At 41.5% G+C, this 20,546-nt stretch overlaps 1 protein-coding gene across 2 annotated transcripts; it reads right to left on the reverse strand.

Annotated features, from left to right (window-relative positions):
- Positions 1-2,891: 2,891 nt before the first annotated feature.
- alyref (Aly/REF export factor) lies at positions 2,892-20,127 on the reverse strand. Of its 2 annotated transcripts, XM_069929713.1 has the most exons (8): positions 19,617-20,127; positions 17,910-18,041; positions 15,870-16,017; positions 13,866-13,929; positions 12,731-12,896; positions 5,485-5,541; positions 4,674-4,749; positions 2,892-3,022 (listed from the first exon to the last, which is right to left on the reverse strand). In XM_069929713.1, the coding sequence occupies exons 1-8, from the start codon at positions 19,854-19,856 to the stop codon at positions 2,919-2,921; spliced, it is 987 nt and encodes a 328-aa protein (XP_069785814.1). In that variant the 5' UTR covers positions 19,857-20,127; the 3' UTR covers positions 2,892-2,918. The 2 variants fall into 2 exon arrangements, with proteins under 2 accessions (XP_069785814.1, XP_069785815.1); XM_069929714.1 differs by lacking the exons at positions 2,892-3,022; positions 4,674-4,749; positions 5,485-5,541 and adding an exon at positions 10,883-11,342 and having other exon boundaries at positions 19,617-20,118.
- Positions 20,128-20,546: the final 419 nt, after the last annotated feature.

Here is a 20,546-nt window from a genome sequence, read left to right on the forward strand (position 1 = left end):
AAAAAATTTAGACATACAGCATGGTAACAGGCCTTTTCAGCCCACAAACCCATGCCTCCCAATTACATCCAAATGGCTTATAACCCCTGGTATGAACTGAACACCTGGTCCTGATCACTGGTGCTGTATCAGCATTGCTCTAACCACTACGCCAACCGTACCATCCTGCAATGTGCATAGACTGTTGCATTGTACAACCACCAGATCTCAAAGCAAAGAAATAGATCCTTCTTACTTTTCCAAGACTCCTCATAATTTTCTACACCTCATTCAAGCCTCCCTCAGTCTGCTCTGTTCCATAGAAAATAACAACCTAATTTCAGTTCTCACAAATTTTCTCTGCACCTTTGAGAGTTCAGTCATGCCTCCCGTAATGTGAGCCGAACCTAAGCTGTGGTTTAACTGTTACCAAAACCGTTGCAGTGTTACACCCTTCTTTTATGTTCTGTGCTAGGGTCAATAAATATGCTACATCCATTCTTAACTTGACTCGTATAGCCCATTTAATATTTAATATCCTTGTTCAATGAGGACAGTTGCAAAGTAATCAATGGACCATCTGATTGGAAATAAGGCGTTGATAGAATAGACATCCAGAACCTTTTTCCCTGCGTAAAAATGTCAAGTACTAGAAAATATGCATTTAAGGCAATGGTTCTCAACCTTTTCCAGTCTAAGGCCCACCTGGCTTCCAGCCTAACATGCCATGGCCCACTAGTGGCAATGACTGAGCAATATTTTCAAGTCAAAGGCAGGGTTTCCTTGGGTTGTACTTGTGCAATCAGATGAGAATAAACCTGTCACATCCTATCTAGTCAATTAAGTATTTTTGAAGTGTACACATGTTGAAACATCAGTAACATCTTGGCCAATTTGTGTATAGCAAGCTCCCACAAATAGTAAGAATGATCAGATGATCTATTTTAATAAAGTTGTGTGAGGATAGTTATGGACCAGGACATGGGTGCATCTCCCTTTCCTCTTGATTGAGATCTTTTACTACTTGTCAAGCACACGGATGTGGTCTTGTTTTAACATTTTTGTCCAAAAGTCAACAGCTCCAATAATGTTGCCCTTGGTTCCTCACTAGGAGAGTCAGTCTACTGCCATCTGCTCAAGTGTCTGAAGTGGGTCTTGAACCTGTAACCTTCTGATTCAAGAAACACATCTATCTAATTTAAAGTATTTTATTTAACATTTTTAATGACCCACATGGAAACAAGTTGTGGCCCTCTGGATGAGAACCACCAATAACCCTTCCTTTCTTCACACCCATGACCTTTATTTTTCTTCCATCCATGTGCCTGTCTAAGTATTTTAAATGTCCCTAATGTACCAGCCTCCACCACCACCACCCCGGCAATGTATTCTAGGCTCCCACTACTTTGTGTGTAAAAAAACTTACCCCTGATACATCTCCTCTTTTCTCCCCTCACTTTATACAGATGTTCTCTGATATTTGCTGGGAAAAAGATGTTAGCTGTCTACTCTATCTGTCTATCATAATCTTGTAGATCTCTAATAAGTCACCTCTCAATCTTTTTCACTCCAAAGAGAAAAATCCAAGTTAACCTTACCTCACAAGACTCCCTCTCCAATCCAGGCAGCATCCTGGTAAATTTCCTCTGCACCCTCTCCAAAGCTTCCACATCTTTCCTGCAATGAGGTGACCACAACTGATCCAGAGCTTTATAGAGCTGCAACATTACCACCAGCTCTCTCCTCAATAGGTAATCATCATGGGGCACTACCTTCCAATGACGAATGGACAAGAAAACCCATTACATCACTTTTTGATGGTCAAATAAGCCTTTTCTCTCATGATCTGTATTCACTCAAGAGTAAGATAGTGGAACCCAAGTCCTTGAGTTAATTCATCTGTGCCAACCAAATTGTCTACTCAAGCCAGTCCCATTCGCCTATGCTTGGTCCATATCCCTCAAAATCATTCTTGTCCATGTAGCAATCTAAATAATGTTATAACTGTACCCCACCCCAGCTCGTCCCATGCACCCACCACCTTCTGGGTGAGAAAGTCACGTTACAAGTACAACCCCACAAAACAGTGTTCTCTGGTCCTCAGTACAAAACACTCAGACATACAACCAGACATAATTCACATACAGACAAACAGTACATAGGCAGGACAAGTATTTCATCTCTACAAATAAATATTATTTCATGAATATGAGAGTCTCGGTGGTTAGTGTGAGCAGTTCCTTTGGTCGTTCAGCATTCTCACTGACCGTGGGAAGTTGTTCCTCAGCCTGGTGGTGCTGGCTGTATCTCTTTCCTGATGGGACCAGCTGAAAGATGTGGTTTGTAGAGTGGAGGGGATTCTCAATGATTTTAAGCAATGGGTGGGGCTGGGTGACCCTCAGGTCTCATTTTAAACCTACATATTTTGGTTTTTGAATCCCCTACCCTCCCTGGGGAAAAAAAAACAATGCTATCTGGGACCTCAAGAATTTATAAACCTCTGAAAGGTCCCCCATCTGCCTCCTATATTCCAGGGAAAAAAAGTTTCAACCTATCCGGCGTTTCCTTATAACTCAAACTCTCCCGGCAACATCCTGGTGAATCTTTCCTGCACATTTTCCAGCCTTAAGGGATATTTCCTATAATTGGGAGCAGGAACTGCCCACAGTATTCCAGATGTGATCTCACCAACATCTTACAGTTGTAACACAATATTTCCAGCAACTGCAGTCTCTCTTGTTTATGTCCCAACTCTTGATTGCCCTGACATGGCAAGAAATTAATGAATGTAGGGGGTAAAAAAAGGGATATCAATAAAAGCACAACTGTGTAAAAATGTGTCATTGCCTATGAACATAGGCAATAGAATATTAAATTCATGGTATGACAAAGGTATGATATATTAAAGACTATTATATGGAAGGAACTTTTATGTCCTTTCAACAATTAAAACACAAATACGGAGTGGCCAATGGGACCACCTTCTGTTTTCTCCAGCTTAGATCGTTCTTGAGAGAAAGACGGGGGCCATCGTTGACCCCACCTGAAATTAGAGAAACTGAATGAATGGTCTGGATGGGGAATACACCCAAATTCATAACAGAAATGTACTATGTACTAGAGTGAAAGTGCAAAACAAGGGTTACAGAAATAAAGGGAAAGATGGGAGTTTCAGAAAGAAGCTGGTCAGATTGGTGTAAAGACAGCTTGACGTCAATTATAAATGCAAGATATGGACTGGTAGAGTATAATTTTTTTTTTTTTTTTTTACACCAATTATATCTTACCCCATAAAAGTTACACAGATCAAACGCCAAAATTTCAGTGATGTATTTCAGATGTGGGACTGAGACAGGAACTTTTCTACATGCCACGTGGTTGTGCGTGAAAGTGAGACCATTTTGGCAAGAAATTGCAGAAAAATTTAACAGGATTGGCCTTCATGGACGACCTGGACCTATATCGATCAGGTAATTTCATGGATATAAGTGACAAATTGACAAAATATCAAATCTCATTTTTAAAATTAGCAGTGGTGGTGGCAAAAAAAGTTTATCGTGATCACTTGGAAGTCTAATTCCCCTCTATTCAATTAACAGCTTTGTTAACTTTTGTAAAGGTCTGGCAGCCATTCCTGGTCCACATAGAGGCCCAGATACAGTAAATAAAAAGGAACAAAAAAGGTTATATGTACAAAAATGTAGTTTCCCCAACTGTACTCTATATACTTAAAATATAAGCAAGCTCTGACGGTGAACAGATCTGTACTTATGAAGGTGGATGGGGGCGGCAGGATTGTTTTGTTTTGCTTGTTGTATTTGTGGGAAAGTTTAATATATTGTATATTTAAAATGTCACTGTTTATATTTTTTGAAACAAAATCAAAAATATCTTTTTTTTTAATTTAGATGGTTTGAAGATCTGATTATATTTCATTTTGAAGACTGCACAAGCATAAACTCAAACTGAAATATGCTAAATCTACTTTAAAATTAACTTTTTAGAAATATTCATCTGAAGTAACAATTTACTCAGCATTCTAAGTAGTAATCATGGCTTAGGACCCCATTGAAACATGCACAAACTTGCAAATAAATCAATGATCAAACAATTTTTCAGTGAAATTATTTTGTAAACAGCTTTTTTTTTAAACTCACTGATTTCCTTTAATTTCAGTGGCAGAGGTGGGCAACAGCAGAACTTGTGATGGTATGTTGAATTACTGAACACCAGTATTATAAAGCATCAGTTATTCCAATTACACGATGCTCAGCTTGGGTTTTGCCAGTGAACCTTGCACGCATACAAGCAACACCCAAAATTCGCTGCTTTGCAGGATGAGATGACAAATGTTGACAACTTTATTGTAATTGCAAACTACCAGGTAAGAGCTTGGTGGATGTGTCTCTGAGAGGCACCAATCACTTCTTAATGTGAGAAGAGTACCCTGAACCTCAACACAATTTTACCTATAGCTTATTACAGCTTCAGAGGCCATTCAGCCCAGCCTACCAATGCTGACATTTTAATTAGCTCATCCCCTTCCACTTTTTCTCTCATCCTTCAAATTATTTGTGATCTGCTGCCATCACCTTTTCAAGTAAAGCATTCCAGGTCTCAACAGTTGAGATTAATTTTATACATGTTATTAATACATTAATATTTGGACTTCCACTTGTTTTTGATCTACTCACTGTGGGAAAGTTTTTCCCTCTCTATTCCATCAGTATCTTGCATCATCCAATAAATCTTCTGACCTTGCGGCCAAAACTGGTGAGGATGTAACAAGTGTCAGTTTTCTCTGAGCATTTCGTAGTTTTTAAAAATCACTCACACTCAAGTTTCTGGATTCCCTTTTCACTCATTGCTCTTTGTATTCACTAAAACCTGGAAGTTTCATGGTGCAATACACAAAGGTGCTGGAAAAATTCAGTTCAAGCAGCATCCATAGAAAGTAAAAGGCAGTCTTTTCAGGCCTGGCCCTTCATCATGAATATTAAAAATCAGGCAGACAGCCAAATAGGGAGAGGGAAGGGAACATAGGATAACAAGTGAAATGTAATAGTTGGATTCAGGTAGGAGGGTAGAAGAGAAAAGCTGAGAAATGATGGGGGGCGGGGGGGGGGGGGGGGGGGAGAAAAGAGGGCAAAGATAGATCTCTGATAAAAGGAACTCCCATTTTTAAGAAGGGCTTAAAATAATATCAGACAAAAGGGACTAGCCCCGAATATCAACTAGATGAGTTGGATCAAAGTGCTTTTTTCCATTCAGTGCAACTTAATAACCTTTACGGGTCCCAGTTTAGTGACACCCTGATTTTAAACATTTGTTTTCAATCCCACCATGGTCTTTTTTGTCCATTTTCTGTTATATCACTCATCCCTTAAATATCTGCACCCCTCTAATGTTGCCCCTTTATCACTCCAAATATAATTGCTCAATTGTCAGCTCTGATTTTTGCTCCCACGGTCCTTCCCTCAATCTCTCTCATCATTCTCAACTCACTGAGTTCCTCCAGTGGTCTGTGCTGCTCCAGGTTCCAGCATCTTGGCAATTGCACATCTATTACAGGATGAAAATGATACAGCATTTAAAATAAAATGAACAGTGTTACAGGGATCAGTTAATGCCTATAGCATTCCTGTCACCAAAAACTAGCAGTCATTAAAGTATTTTTTATTTACATAACCAGGCAGCACCAATAGAAATTAACCCAGTGTTATATTTAAAAGAGTATTTTTAATGAATAATTAACAATACCTTATCTAATTTAGCCAAACTCATCATCTTAACCGTGTATGTGCATATGTGGCTTGAAATTGATAAAGTTTACAAAGTAGGTGGGAGTGACCAGTGAGACACTGTTTATAAACTCACAAAATCCTTGTCAAGGTGCTTAGTGAAATGTCCTTTCCAGATGAATGGCAATCAAAACTCCCCTTTTATTTGCATTGGGGACAAAAAAAAACCAAGTGATTCTCACAAATTTTCCACATCCCTTTCATGGGCCAGTGTTCAAAGTGACCTTCCCTTTTGGTCACAGAGTGGTATAGTCATTCCTCTAGAATGCAGAGAAATCAGACAGATTGTCTATTACCACACAAGGCCCTTCAGCACAGTTCCCCTTCAAAGGATGCTTCTCCAAGTGCTGTCTCCTTAAGGTGGCCCCTACTCATTCCCCTATAACATGGAAAAATCAAATTGTCAATCACAAGGCCGCTTCAGCACAGTATTACTTCCAAGTATTGTTGTTCCTGTGCTGTCTCCTTAAAATGGCTCCTGAGCAAATAGTGCACTGCGTCTTCAACACGCTGGTCACATGCTCTTCACAGCTGTGCCTCCAGGCTCTCCATTTCTCTTCAGAAGTATCCAATTGGAGTACAGCTGTCCTTGTCTGTCAGCTCAGTCTCCAGAACCTGCAGGTTGATTTGTTCTTAGTGACAGTCCTGCTCAAATGAAAATGAACCGAAAATGGGAGCATGTAATAGATACAAAATTTAGGTTCACCCATCTTTGGAAATTTAATGTAGATTTGTTGAGAAACAATTAATTGCAAAATACACAATTCTTGAAAAAAGGTCCATCCTCACTAATCCAGCCTATTGCTCAGAGTAGAGAACTTAAAAACATTTACCAGCCAAAACTTAAACATGTTTGGGTTAACACTACTAACAGATTTGTTTCCAAAGTTATGAACACTCAAGTTATAATGTAGCATCATGTGAAAACAGTGTACTCTCAACATGAGCAATACGAGATGACATACAAAATTACAAACTATCTCAACCAGAACATCACCTTGTGCATCAATACCTAAATCAATCGTTTTCCTAAAAAAATTAAAATTGCTGTGTGGAAATCCTCAGTGAGGACTTCATTCATTATCTTCATTGAATTTTCTCAATATGCCAATTCCCTTTTCTGGACTCCAGATAATTCTTGCACGAACCATGGTTGCTGTCCACTCCTGCACAGTATGTATAAAAATTTCATCAGTCTTCCCAGCTCCAACTTACTGAGGGTGGACAACTAAAGAAATGTTTCCTTAACAAGTTTGATACAATTGGTGAGTATTTTTAAAACTACTCTGTTTCAAATTTTATCAAATAAAAAATTGAAAAGCTATAATGTGAGATTAGCTCAAAGGTTTTTTTTTAAATGATTCCCAGAAACCAGTCTTGGGATGGAATTTCAGAGGTTAGAAAATGACCAACAAACAGCAGGACCATATGTTTTGCGACTCATTTCAACTAGGAACCAGAATTGGGAGAACAGGAATATGGTTGAGTTTAACAGCTGGCAGATACTAAAGGGAGAGACTGGGGTGGAAATGATGAGTTGCTTTGCTTAACTAAGAGTCAGTTATGGGCAGCAGTTAGCGTGGCGGTTAGCATGCCTTTATAGCGCCAGCAGTCAAAACCAGGATTCAAATCTCACGCTGTCTGTAAGGAGTTTGTATGTTCTGTGTCTGCATGGGTTTTTACCCTTACCCAGGGCTCTAGTTTTATCCCACCGTTCAAAACTTATCAGGAGTGTAGATTGATTGGGTGCAAATTAGGCAGCACAGACTCTTGGGTTGAAATGGCCTGTTAAATTTATAAAGGAAAATGGGTGAAAGGGACAAATTAAGGGAGTAGTGTTTTTTTCTAGCCCCAAGCTCACAAGTAGGGCAAAGGCAACCAGAAGTGCAGTGGAAATAGCCTTTTAGGCAAAGCAATGGACAAAAATAGAGATGTCAGTAAATTTGCAGATGATACAAAGGTTGGAGGTGTTGTGAATAGCGCTGAAGGTTGTCGTAGGTTATAGAACCATAAAACATTACAGCACAGAAACAAGCTTTCAGCCCTTCTAGTCTGTGCCCACCCATTTTCATGCCTAGTCCCGCATCCAGTCCATATCCCTCCCATCCATGTACCTGTCCAAATTCTTAAATGTTAAAATTGAGCCCACATTCACTTCAGCTGGCAGCTCATTCCATGCTCCACCATCTCTGAAGCACTCCCTCATATTCCCACTAAACTTTTAGCCTTTCACCCATGTCTCTGGTTTGTCTCATCTCCTCAGTGGAAAAAGCCTACCTACATTTTCTCAGTCTATACCCCTCAATTTTAAACACCTCTATCAAATCTCCCCCCTGCCCTCATTCTTCTACACTCCAGGGAATAAAGTCCTAACCTGTTTAACCTTTCCCTGTAACTCAGTTCCTGAAGTCTGGGCAACATCTCTGCTGTTCATTGAAAGCAACTGGAAAATATGCTGGTCAGGCTCATGGGTGTGTGGCCTCATTCCAATAGAAAGAATGCCATTGAACATTTTACCCACAAGATTTAAAAAAAAGGAATGCCAGGATCAAGATCAACCAAGTCAAAGGTTTGATTGCCCAATTTCACAAAATTTTAAGGAAGATGGAATCTGTGGCTGGAGAAGTGGTTGGTTTCCAGTCTTTCATCAAAAAACATCAGCTCATCCACTTCTTTAACTGAGATCCTGACAATTTAAAAGGTGAAGCTCTGAGGCCTCTGCATGGTGATAAAAAGATACAGAGAGAGATTCCTGAGGATCCCATAGTTAACTGGTATTGGCATCAGAAGGGGAACGAATGCACCTCCCGAGTTTGATACCTACCTCTTCAAGTCTTGAGCCTCCACATTTTTGCCGTCAAGGACTGCATGATAATCTTGGGATTTTCCTAAAGGAACATAGCTGTATAGATGGAAGTAATTTTTTGATGTACTTGTCGAATACAATTGTGGAGGAGAAAGATTCAAATTGCACTCACAGATGCAAGTTACCTTGCTTGGAACTTGCAAGTCAGGCAGCACCCAGGGATTGAAATGATCATTCTCGAGACTGACAAAGGCCCCAACCCTAAAGATGACAAATGTTTCTCTCCGTGGATAGCGTCTGACCCAGAGTTCCCCCAGCTTTGCTCTGCACACCTCTAACCACTATTACAATCTTTCATTCCACAACTTTGGGTGGCACTGGAACACAGCTCATGGAGCTGTCGCCTCAGTACCAGTAGCTTGGGTTCAATCCAGACCTTGGCAACTGTGACCAGATGGGTTTCTTCTGCTCTTCCAGCTCCCTTCCACTTTCTAAAGATGTACTGGCCACTAAATTGACCCCAGAATATCAGAGAGTGGTAGGAATTGTAGAGTTCAATGTTCTACAAAGTAGGGAGAATAAAATGGAATAAATACAGGATCAGTGTTTTGGTGTTTGATAACTGATGTGGACAGTCTATGCTTGGACCAATTTATGAACCAAAATTTCAATTCAATGGCTCATGCCAAACAATGGACATCCTCTCACTGTAGCTCAGACTGCAAGAAATTATGGAATGCTGTACAAACCTCAACAGGCACTGCCTATGACATAATTCTCCATTCAAAAAAATTTCAAACATCCTGTCACATTAAATATTATGCTTCCCATCCTCTATCTCCCTGCAGAGCCTTGCTTATTAAACTAGCAAAACTTCAATGTATTCACTCCATTCTTAGTGCTCCTAATACACCTGATACAGGAAGGGTTCCATTACTGCTCCATCTTATGCCTGACCGTTCAATCTGTACTAGTACCAACATCTAGGAAAACCCCTCAATCTCCTTCAACTCAAAATCCTGAACCTAAAAGGACAACATGGTTGGCATAGCAGTTAGCACAAAGCCTTTACAGGACCAGTAATCTGGACCACGGTTTGAATCCCACACTGTATATAAGGAGTTTCTATATTCTCCCATCTTCATGATTTTCCCTGGCGGCTCCAATTTCTTCCCACCCTACAAGATGCACTGGGGGTGTAAGTTAATTGGGTTTAAATTGGGAAGCACTGACTCATAGCCCATTACCGTCTACATTTAAAACTAAATAAATTAAAACAATTTTACAAGGAAATCATGAAAGTGCTAGTTTATAAACAATTTAACGCTGAAGTCCTGTTTTCTCGCTAATCATATAATTCAAATAGCAACCTTTATCATGACTAACCCCAAGATAGACAATGTGAAAGCAGTGAATTAGATACATGAACATTGTACAGCAAGCCACTGCCTATTTGCATTCTTGTTGTAAGCAAAGAGCAAAGGAAGCTATTTTCACTCATCTAGTGTCCTAGGGGGTGGCATGGTTGGCATAGGGATAGCACAAGGCCTTTGCAGCGCCAGCGATCGGGACCAGGATTCAAATCCTGCACTGCCTATAAAAGGAGTTTGTACATTCTGTGCTTTCCCCAGGGGCTCCAGTTCCTTCATATATCATTTGAAACATACTGGAGAGGGGTGGGGGAGAGGGTGTAGGCGAATTGGGTGTGAATTGGGAAGCACGGACTCATGGATCGAAATGGGCCGTTACCTTGCTCTAGGCCTAAATTTAAAAAATATTAAGTCTCCTGCTTTAAACTTTGTAGGTTATGCCACAATGTTTGGATCACCTGACCCATTTCCAATCTTAACACCACTTCATTTTCAATGCATCAGAATTTTACATTGTTACATTACCTCTAGGTGTTTGTGTTCCTTTCTGGAACAAAGAAGCCCCAATAATGTAATAGCAGACATGTATAGAACAATGCATAGCCACAAACTGCAAATCAAGTTCCAATTTAATTAGTGATGCAAATATGCTAATTTAAATTGTTTAACAGCCTGCACATAAAAAAAAACTCAATGCATCTAAAATTCTACAATCACAGCGCATCCAGGAAATTTCCTTGTCTGTTACTTAACATTTATAATTGTCTGAAATTTATTTACCATTTCCTACCAATTTTCTCAATTGCAAAGAAGGCACTGCAATATTCTATATTGACGTGAATTAGTATTTTGTGTAAATGCCAACACAGAATGTTGAGAGTCAGTGGGTGAATAGCGCAGCCTTTTTAAAATGAATACAATGTACATATTACCGTCACAGTTTATTTTGACAATTCCAGATTAATTTCTTCAATCAACCAAGCCAAACTTTGGCTTATTAGCTATCATTTGGACACATCCACTCAAAATGCAAAGTTGTGTATCTCTGTCAAATTCCCACAAAGAACATAAAACTTTGCGCTTTGCACCATGTCAACAGTTATATGGTTCTCTAATTTGCAATGAGACAAGAAAGCCAGATAACTAGTTAACAGTGCGAATTTATTTCATGGTCTGGAAGGACTAGTCCATCCTCCCATGAACACATGCAACCAATAAAACATATCCCAAAATGAAAACATTTAATACAAAACAGGACTGTGACTTAAAAAGTTACATAGATTTAAAAATCTATTCCATGGAGTTACTAGACTACATTGTTCGCATCCCTCCCACAAGGAAAAAAACCAACGCCTTTAATTCCACAATCGCTTAACTTGTGTCCATCTAGAAAGAGAAGAAACACCAAAATTCAAAGTCAACATTCAGATCAATGTTACAATTTTAAGTACAATTTTCACAGTTGCTTTGCTGGAACTATTTAAGATTTACAGCGTTAATTCACCCCAAATTTGCCACCTCCCACAGGTTCAAGAAGGCAGCCAACATCTTAAAGGACATAATCTCACCACCGTCAATCTCTTCTATCCCCTCCTGCTGGAAATAAAGTACACAAGTTTGAAAATATGAACCTCCAGACTAGGGAATTAACATCTCATCAGTAAAAGATGCACCTTGCATTTACCCTGCACCTTTGTCTACTGTGACACTATCCTCTGTACTTGTTTTTATTCTCATACTGCCTGCTGTAGCATGTATTGGTTGACTTGCCTGATTGCAGGAAAAGGTTTTGACTATCTTATTGCATGTGATAACAATTCTAGTCTTAATCATAGATACACCACAGAAATAGGCCATTCAGCCAACCATCAAATACCCTCTTCTAGGATGAAACAAATGGATCATACCTCATGATCACTGATCCACAAAGCTCCTTCCCCATCTCCACATGACCAGATCTTTAATCAGTTACCAGAATTTAAAACATTCCTCTTAACCATATACTGCGTTCATTACATTTGCCAACAGAATCTACCAAAGGGCTTCGTAACTAAAAAGTTGCCATGTAAGCATTGAGCTGCTTGTCACTGTTCATCCACGATCAGAAATAGACTATTCATCCCATCAAGTCTGCCCCCACCATTTAATCATGAGCTGGTCCATTTTCCCACTCAGTCCCAATGCCAGCCTTCTCCCTATAACTTTTGATGCCCTGGCTAATCAAGAACCTATCAATCTGTCTTAAATTCACCCAATGATCTGGCCTCCACAACTGCCTGTGGCAACATATTTACCACCTTCTGGCCTTCAATCGTAAAGTTGTGCCCTCTTGTCCTGTGCAACTTGCATACTAAAAGTCAAATCCTTAAAGCTGCAGAACCATCACACACCCTACTCTCATTTATGGTTGTTTCAAAACAAAACCTCTGCTCTTTACCAACTATAACACCCAGTCTTGTGTCAAATCTAAAATGCAAGACCCTAAACTCTTTGTGCCCTCAAGAAGCAGACACTGAATTCATTCCCAACTATTGTTGGAGCATTAATAACTTACAACATTTTTATTGCCATCCCATCTGAGATGTTAAAGACTGAATTCTGGGAGACCTTGGCTAAGTTTAAAATTTTTACTGAAGTTAAATAACAATTTATGTTCTTTATCGAAGGGAAATCTGAATAAGGACAGGGGATAGATCCAAACAGAGTACACACATCTCAATGCTGTGATAGACCATTTGCAATGATGAAGGCAAGCCATACGATACTGAACTCACCCTCGCATTATAAGCATCCAACTGGGCATCCAGCTCCTCTGCTGAAAGCTGCTGCCGTGAATTTCTTCCACCTCTGCCACCTCTTCCACCTCTGTTACCTCCTCTAGGCCTTCTACTTCCGCCCCCGAATGCACTACCACGAGTTCGGCTTATGGCTCTGTTTCCTCTAAAATAACGAGGAAAAAAAAATTGTGAAAGAACCACAAAGATTGTGCAAAGCACTGAGTAAAAGCACTTGCCTAAAATATTTAGCTTAAATTGCAAAATGCTGCTGGTAGAAAACATTATACAAAACTAACTTGTACAGATCACTGCAGCAGAGAAATTGCAATCTATTCAAATAATGTGGTCCAAGTAATGAACTTACATTCACATGAATATACAGTGAATGAATTTTCAAGAGGAAACAACTAAAAGCCTCTCCATCTCTACAAGGCACAACAGGAATGATGCAATTCCTTCCACTTGTCCAGCAGAGTACCGTAAATATGTGTGTATAATGCATCGAGTATAATACGACCCCTCCCCTTGCCCGCCCGATTCGCGCTGCCATCTCTCTTCCCCCTTGCCTGCCCAATTCACGCTGTCATTTATGTATAATGTGAGCCCCTACTTTGAGCTCGAAATTTGGTACAAAATTTTTCACATTATACATGCATATTTATGATAACCAATTGGAGCAGCCCTAATACACACTCATCTTTAGTTCCTCCGTATGAGCAGAATGAGGCATCCCTTCTAAGAGATGTATGGCAAAACTTTTGTACCTTCTTCCAAACCACTGACCTCTTTTACCTCTCAGGCAGTGCCTTGGATCAAATATGAATGATCCCTTGTTCTTTGGATTACAAGGTAACTGACATGGCCAACCTGGAATGCGCAGACTGTATGACAGATGATACAAGGAAGCTGGTAGTGTGTTTCTTTGCCAATGATGCCAAGCTCTACCACCTAGCAAAAAACTCAATTTCCCTTCAAACTGCATACCATTCTAATTTGGAAATCAAATACAATTCCCTCTTCATTCAACTGAAAATTCCAGCAATGTACTTTCATGGCAATTAGAAATGGACACTGACTACTGATTATACCAGTCACACCAACATCTAAAGACAAATGGGGAACGAATGCTTACCCAACAACAGGTCTTCTTTGGGCATCAATTTGTGAGGTCACCAGTTGTATGTTCATTGGACGTCCTTTTAATCAAATAGAAAGGAAAAATTGCTTTGCCTCAATGCTAATAGTCAACGTACAAAAGCACAAGAAAATCATGAATATTGATGTCACTATTACAAGATTTGATAACTGGCAACGTAGCTGCAGAAATAAATCCCCTCTTTATTTAAAACATGCCATCTTCTGGAGGAATCACACGTTAAAATTATAGCACAGCCAATCTATGTTTCGTCACAAGGGGCTAATAGTGCACATTTTGTGCTCAACCTAATGAGAATTAGCCATTAAAATTTTTTTTCTTCTGCATTTTTTTAAATTTAGAAGTATTTTACAGTGAGGCAATTAACTTTGAACATTGTACTACACCAAATCAATGATCAAAGCCTCCTTTCAGAGCTGAAATCACCACTTTCGACCTTGCCCTCAATAGCAAGCTAGTGGAACCCTGATTTAACATGAATTTGGATATAACACAATGATACATTGGACTCATCAGCAGGAGTCTCCATGTATTAATTGCAAAGAATGGGCAAATGGTGGTGTGATACGAATTACAGTTCCTTTGCGCCAACAAGATCTGCACCTCTCTGTCCAGTCCCAAGGCTGTCACAGCGCCAAGGCAGTGGGAGAGGACACAGGTAACATCGACCAGGTTCCCCTGCTGTAGCAGTATATGAACAGGAGGCACCTGTCCTTGCACTGCTCTGCAGCCCTGGAGTCCCAGTACATGGGCCGGCAGTCTCCGGAACCCCTGGCTGCAGGGATGGACATTCAAATCACATTGACTATTGGGCTCAATGCTGCCTACAAACCAGGCAGCAGCATCGGGAGAGAACCTGATCCACCAGCATCTCCAAGCAACTGGGAGAGGTCACCAAGGTATCACCGGCCAGACTTAGACTGTGGCAAAGATTCAGGATTTGTTCTGAGGTTACCAGATCAGGTGGAGGAGGAGGCAGCTCCAGGGGAATCCAGAAAAATATCCATAGGCGCTGTCAGGGGATAACCCCGAGAATATACATCTGCACATGAGCATGGTGTGACCTGAGCTGGAGAGGTGGCGAGCAGGACAGCACGACTCAAGGCCATTGGACCAGCAATTTGGATCAAGTGCAACGCTTGCTTCAACCCCCTCAAAGTGACCATATATGTGAAGCCTACAAATACACTGGGTCAGGTGGGGGAAATTACAATGGTACCTTGTTTGGTGGGGGAAATGCCCACAAATGTCCCCTCCCCCCCCCCCCCCCATACCGGCACCGACCCTGAACTTAGAGATAATCATGCTTTTACAGTGAAACCCTGACTTAGCGCAATCTTGCTTTTCTCACAATGCAATATTTTGGACCCAAACCATCGCATTATAACGAGGTTCCATTGTACTGGCCTTGTCGATCACTTCCATAAATTCATGAACTCCATTTTTAGAATTTAATTTCTATTAAATTCATATTTTAATAAAGAAATCTCCCAACTACAATAACTGCCACTGCAACAAGCATTCAAAATCTTTGGATTATTTGTGTCATCAAAATTAAAATATTCAATCCTAGTGCAGTCCAATTGGAAATGCCAAGCTACCTTTACATCATCTCCTCAGGACTGATTCAGAGTATAACAAATATCCTGAGTCTGCTGCATCAGGTGCAGATCTCAAAAAGGCATCCAAGAACACAGTGAGTAGTTTTACACTTTTGGAGTTAATTTAACAATTTTTTTGTAAATGTTGTTAAAAGTTCAAAATCAGGGACTTGTGAATGTAGCTAGATAATGAAGTCACAACTTCGATGGAGTTATAGTTTAAATGTACCAATGCTTATATTTTACAAAGAAAACAGTGAATAGTGTAATGTACATTAAAAATTGGAGGACAAAATAGATCAAGCAGGTATACTCTCCACATTCAGTGAAAAAGATGCTTCCATTTGTTTTCCCCCCCACTATATTGAATTAAAGTTACCATCTAAGGGAACTCCATTATACTGTTTCATGGCTTTCAAAGCATCTGCCTTTCGTTCAAAGTGAACATCCGCCGTCCCCAAACTGCGACCTGATCTATCATAATGTACAGCTGCTTTCTTCAATGTTCCAAATTCAGCAAAAAGCTCCTGAAAATTAAAAATAGCACAGAACACATTAAAAATTCCAAGATTGGTCATTAGAGAGCTTAGAAACTTAAACTCTAAGACACGTAGCAGTGCAGGTACATACAAGAGGTTCAGAACAGTAGAGATCAATACAATCATACATACTAATACATTTGGATACATACATGGAGAGGTATATGGGCAAATGGGACCATCCTAGATGGGCAATTTGTTCAGCATGAATGAGTTGGACTGAAGGGCCCCTTTCCATACTCACAGCTAATCAGGAAGGGTTTGGAAAGCAATTCAGGAGGAAGCTTGAACAATTGAGGCCAGAATTAAGGGAGCACATAAAGTGCCTATAGGCCTGTTGTGACCACTACAAATCAATCATCATGCAAGGCACAGAAACAGTGGTAAAGAACAGTGGTTCTTTAGTAGATATAGTAGATATCAGTACATTTTACATCAATGCCATTTTGCTGCTCTATTGATGTCTATCCTTCACAATTCAACCACTGAATTATGGTTTACAAGTAGTACATAAAAGGCAAAACCCGTTTTAAGGAACATCCTAGGACACAGCACTAGCTTTCTAAACGCAAAGTTAATTCAGGAATTATTTAACACATGAATGGGTTAATGACCCCAACTCCCCCATGAGGTCTAACCGTCCAATCTGACTGCCACCAGCTCGTACAGGCTTTAAATGGCCTGTTAAGAGAGCCGATGGTGGTTTACTTTAAAATCCTGTGACCGCGGATTCTGGGCCCAAGGTGGCAGTACCTATGATCAGCAGTGGTCAAGTGGAGTTGCAGACTCCAGGAAAGTAGAGGACTCATGCTGGGCAAAAGAAAACAGGAAGAACCCCCGCCCCATTTGAGAAGGAGAAACAGAGATGACCCACATGACAATGACCACAGCAACAGACCAGTGAGGGACTCTGAGGCTGAAGAAAGACTGTTGGTGACTCGAGGTGAGAAGTCCACATTCTGCAGGCAAGTGCAGTTAAGGGACCAGCTGAGTTTCTCCAGCATTGTGTTTTCATGTCAAGGGACTTGCACCAGACTGTGGACTGATGGAGACTGGGTGAAGGGATGTTGGAGACTTCTTGATCATGCGTGCATCTGGAGTCAAGTTTCTGATGGTTTGGACAGAAGGCTGTGTGGCTGCAGGAGCACAAGAGGAAAATCCATGGCCACTGACTCCAGATTTTATTTTGGGGGTGGGGGGGGGAAGAAGAAAGGGCAGTGACTCTCCTTTGCTTCTCTTTGGCTGCAAGACCCCAGGCAATTTCTGCTGATAGCGATCTTTGCCTTATAGTAAACTAAATGAAATTTCATGTAAAATCACATTTTTTAAGATAAATAAAATAATCTTGAATCTACTTCCCACTCTATTAATGCAAATGTAACCATGTAACCATGTTAACAAACTTTCTTAGAGATAGTGGAAAGTAAGTTGCTGGAAGTACTCAGGTCAGGGAGCATCTTTCGAGAGAGAAATAGCATTTCAGGTTATTTCTGATTTTCTTGTAATTAAGTAGCCAAAGTATTAATGTTTTCTCACCAGATGTTGCCTGAGAATTTCTGTTTTAATATCCCAAAAGAACTATAAAGAGATAAATGTATGTACATCCAGAGATAACATAACATTGAACATACTTCAATTACAATGTGAAGACATCACACTTCAATGTCACAAATGCTAAATTAACATCTTGTATAAATATGATTAATCAGACCAATCAGAAGGCTCTATTTTTCAGCCCCCCTCCCCACAGAATGCTGCCAGCAAAACCCAATCCTAACAAATCTAGAAGGATCTGATGTTTTCAATCCACTACACTCATTACCTTCATTAATAATAAATTGGCACAATGGAAAATGGCCACTATCCTGCACTTCACTTACCTGAATATCTGCATCAGACACACCAAAGTCCAAGTTCGACACCAAGAGCTTTCCACCAGTTTCAACACCACCGCTAGCTCCAAAACCACTGTCAAAAAGGTCATGTTGCCACTTGTCTGGGAGTTGTTTTGGCTACAAGAAAATAAACAGATACACCTCGCTGACTTCCTACATTTGTTACCCCAAATATTGGTTAAACCACGTCTACTTATGCCATCCCACCCCCTCCCTGATTAAACTTACACATTGGTTCAAGAGAATCATCAGTACCTAGGTTATGGTCATTTTCATTATAAATTAAGATCTGGCCTTACCTGAGATGGATCAACAATTTAACACTAATACAGTTGCAGTGAATGTACTTGGTAGTTAATTATAATTCAACCCACAAATAATCCAGTAAATTACTAACAGTGCTCTAGTGAATACACAATCAAAATAAAAAGTTGAGCAAAGAACCTGATGTAACTTGTTACTTGGTGAAAAATGAATTCGCTTATTAGCCTACCACTGTATCCACAGCACATCTCGAACTAAAGCCTGGATTCCTTTTAATAGCCACTAGACAGATACTGGGTGAAATTCCTCCTCCACGGGGTCAGCTGCACGAACCTCCTCTTTGCAAACAAAATTCCTTTGCGATTTCACAATCCCAAGTAGTATTTAGCATTTGCTTGGCTTAAGTCCCAAATAGTAGCTTTGGAGGATCACAAATTTCAGAAGTCCACCATAAGATTAGAACTGCAATCATTTGAGAATGCATCAACACTGCATGTAATTTTTTTTTTTTTAAATTTCATGTCCATGAAAAAGTTCTGTAACATTTTTTTTCTTCTTGGCTGAATGAATGCAGTGCAAAAAACATGTCCTTTGCGTGATAAATATGTTGATAAGACTCAAGCCTGAAACGATGGTTATGTATCTCTTTGCTATTTAGGCTAGTACAGGAAGATTCTTGAGGCTTCTTGAGCCTGGAGATGCTGGTCTTGATAGAAGTGCTGACATTTTTACCCGGACCTTGATGATGGGCTCAAGCCCACTTGTTTGACCTGCTGAGTTCCTCCAGCATTGTGTTTTGACTTCAACCACCGGTATCTGCAGAGACTTCCGTTGACTTCATTGAAACTTGAACCGGTGATGTTTAATGGCATTCAAGATTTATGGATAAGTCAGAGTTCATATTTATTTAAAAAACTGCGAGGTCAATGTTGCTGAGAAGAGTTTGTTTGACAAGTCATTGCTGCTTCCCAGTGTCCTTTTCTGCCGGTGGTCCTACGCTGGCCTCGGCGCCTCCCGGGGTTGGGGCCGGACCCAGACGCCTACTGCTGCTCGTGCCGGAACAGGCCCGGGCCCCTCCCGACATCCGTGCCGGGCCAGCCGCCTCTCGCCGTCCGTGCCGGGCCCAGGCGCCATTTTACCTCCTGCACCGACCAGGCGCGGCCCCGCTCCCGGGTGTCGGAAGTGGAAGCCGGCGGACGTCCCTCTCACTCTGTACACAGTAACCGGGTAACAATCTACATGTCGTTTAAACATTTGACTCGCTAACGGCTCCGGCAACGTGGCGCCACATTCAAACCGCTTCATTATTACCCACAACACGCCCCCCGGCTACCACCATCGGCTCTCCCCGGGGCGGGGGCGAGGGGGGGGAGAGGGGGAATGCAAGACATTTATCACCGTTTCTACACCGCGGGCGCTGCGTCCTACCCTGCTGTACGGAGCCGGCCGGTTTCGTCCTCGCATTGCGCTCGGCCTGTGGCGCATGAGGCCGACACCCAGGCCCCCGCCGCCGCCGCCGCCTCGGCCTCCCGCCGCCCCGCGACCGGCCACGCCGCCTCGGCCTGCCCCGCGGCCCACGCCGCGGCCCCGACCTCCGCGGCCGCCCGGGATTTTCTGCCGGTTCAGCTTGATGATGTCGTCCAGGGACATGTCCAATTTATCGCCCATTGCTCTTTGTTCGGCCCGTCGGGGTGGTCTTCTCTGTTTTTTTTCCCTGCCCTACAAATGATTAAACTTTGACTCCCGGCTTGGGTTTCTCACACGGTGTGGAGATTTATTCCGAGGGGATTTGTATTGTCCTTTCTCCACCCCTCCTCGTTTTAACGCCGAAACGAAGGCGTCCCTCGACTCGTTGGCGCGCACCGTAATGGCGGACGGCGGCCAGCGGCTGAGGCGACGGCGTGACGCCGTGTCGTCACGGCCAGCGCTCACCGGCTGAAGCCAATGAGCGCTCGGAATGGGTGGGTCATTCACAAACCGCTGTGACGACGGCCCGCTCCGTGACGTTTGAATGTCGTGACGTCAGAAGAGGCGGCCCCCCCCCCCCCCCCCCCCCACACACACACACACACACACGACTGAGCGATCTGGCTGATAGTGCTATTCCTCGGATTTACTGTCAGAACCCCAAGGTTCCTTTCCCTGCGGGCGAGGTAGACTTACTACTTATTGGCAGTACAAAAAAAAACTATACACAGCGTTTAAATGTAAACAAATGTAAACAGACACTGCAATATAGAGAGAATTTAAAAAATCAATAAAGTGCAAAAGTAAGAATCTTATTTAAGATTGAGTTCCTACTACGTGATCCCACCACTAGACACATATTCCCCTCTCTCCCTTCTGCAAGGACCACTC

Source organism: Narcine bancroftii, chromosome 3 (genome assembly GCF_036971445.1).
Source record: "Narcine bancroftii isolate sNarBan1 chromosome 3, sNarBan1.hap1, whole genome shotgun sequence".
NCBI classification, from domain to species: Eukaryota; Metazoa; Chordata; class Chondrichthyes; order Torpediniformes; family Narcinidae; genus Narcine; species Narcine bancroftii.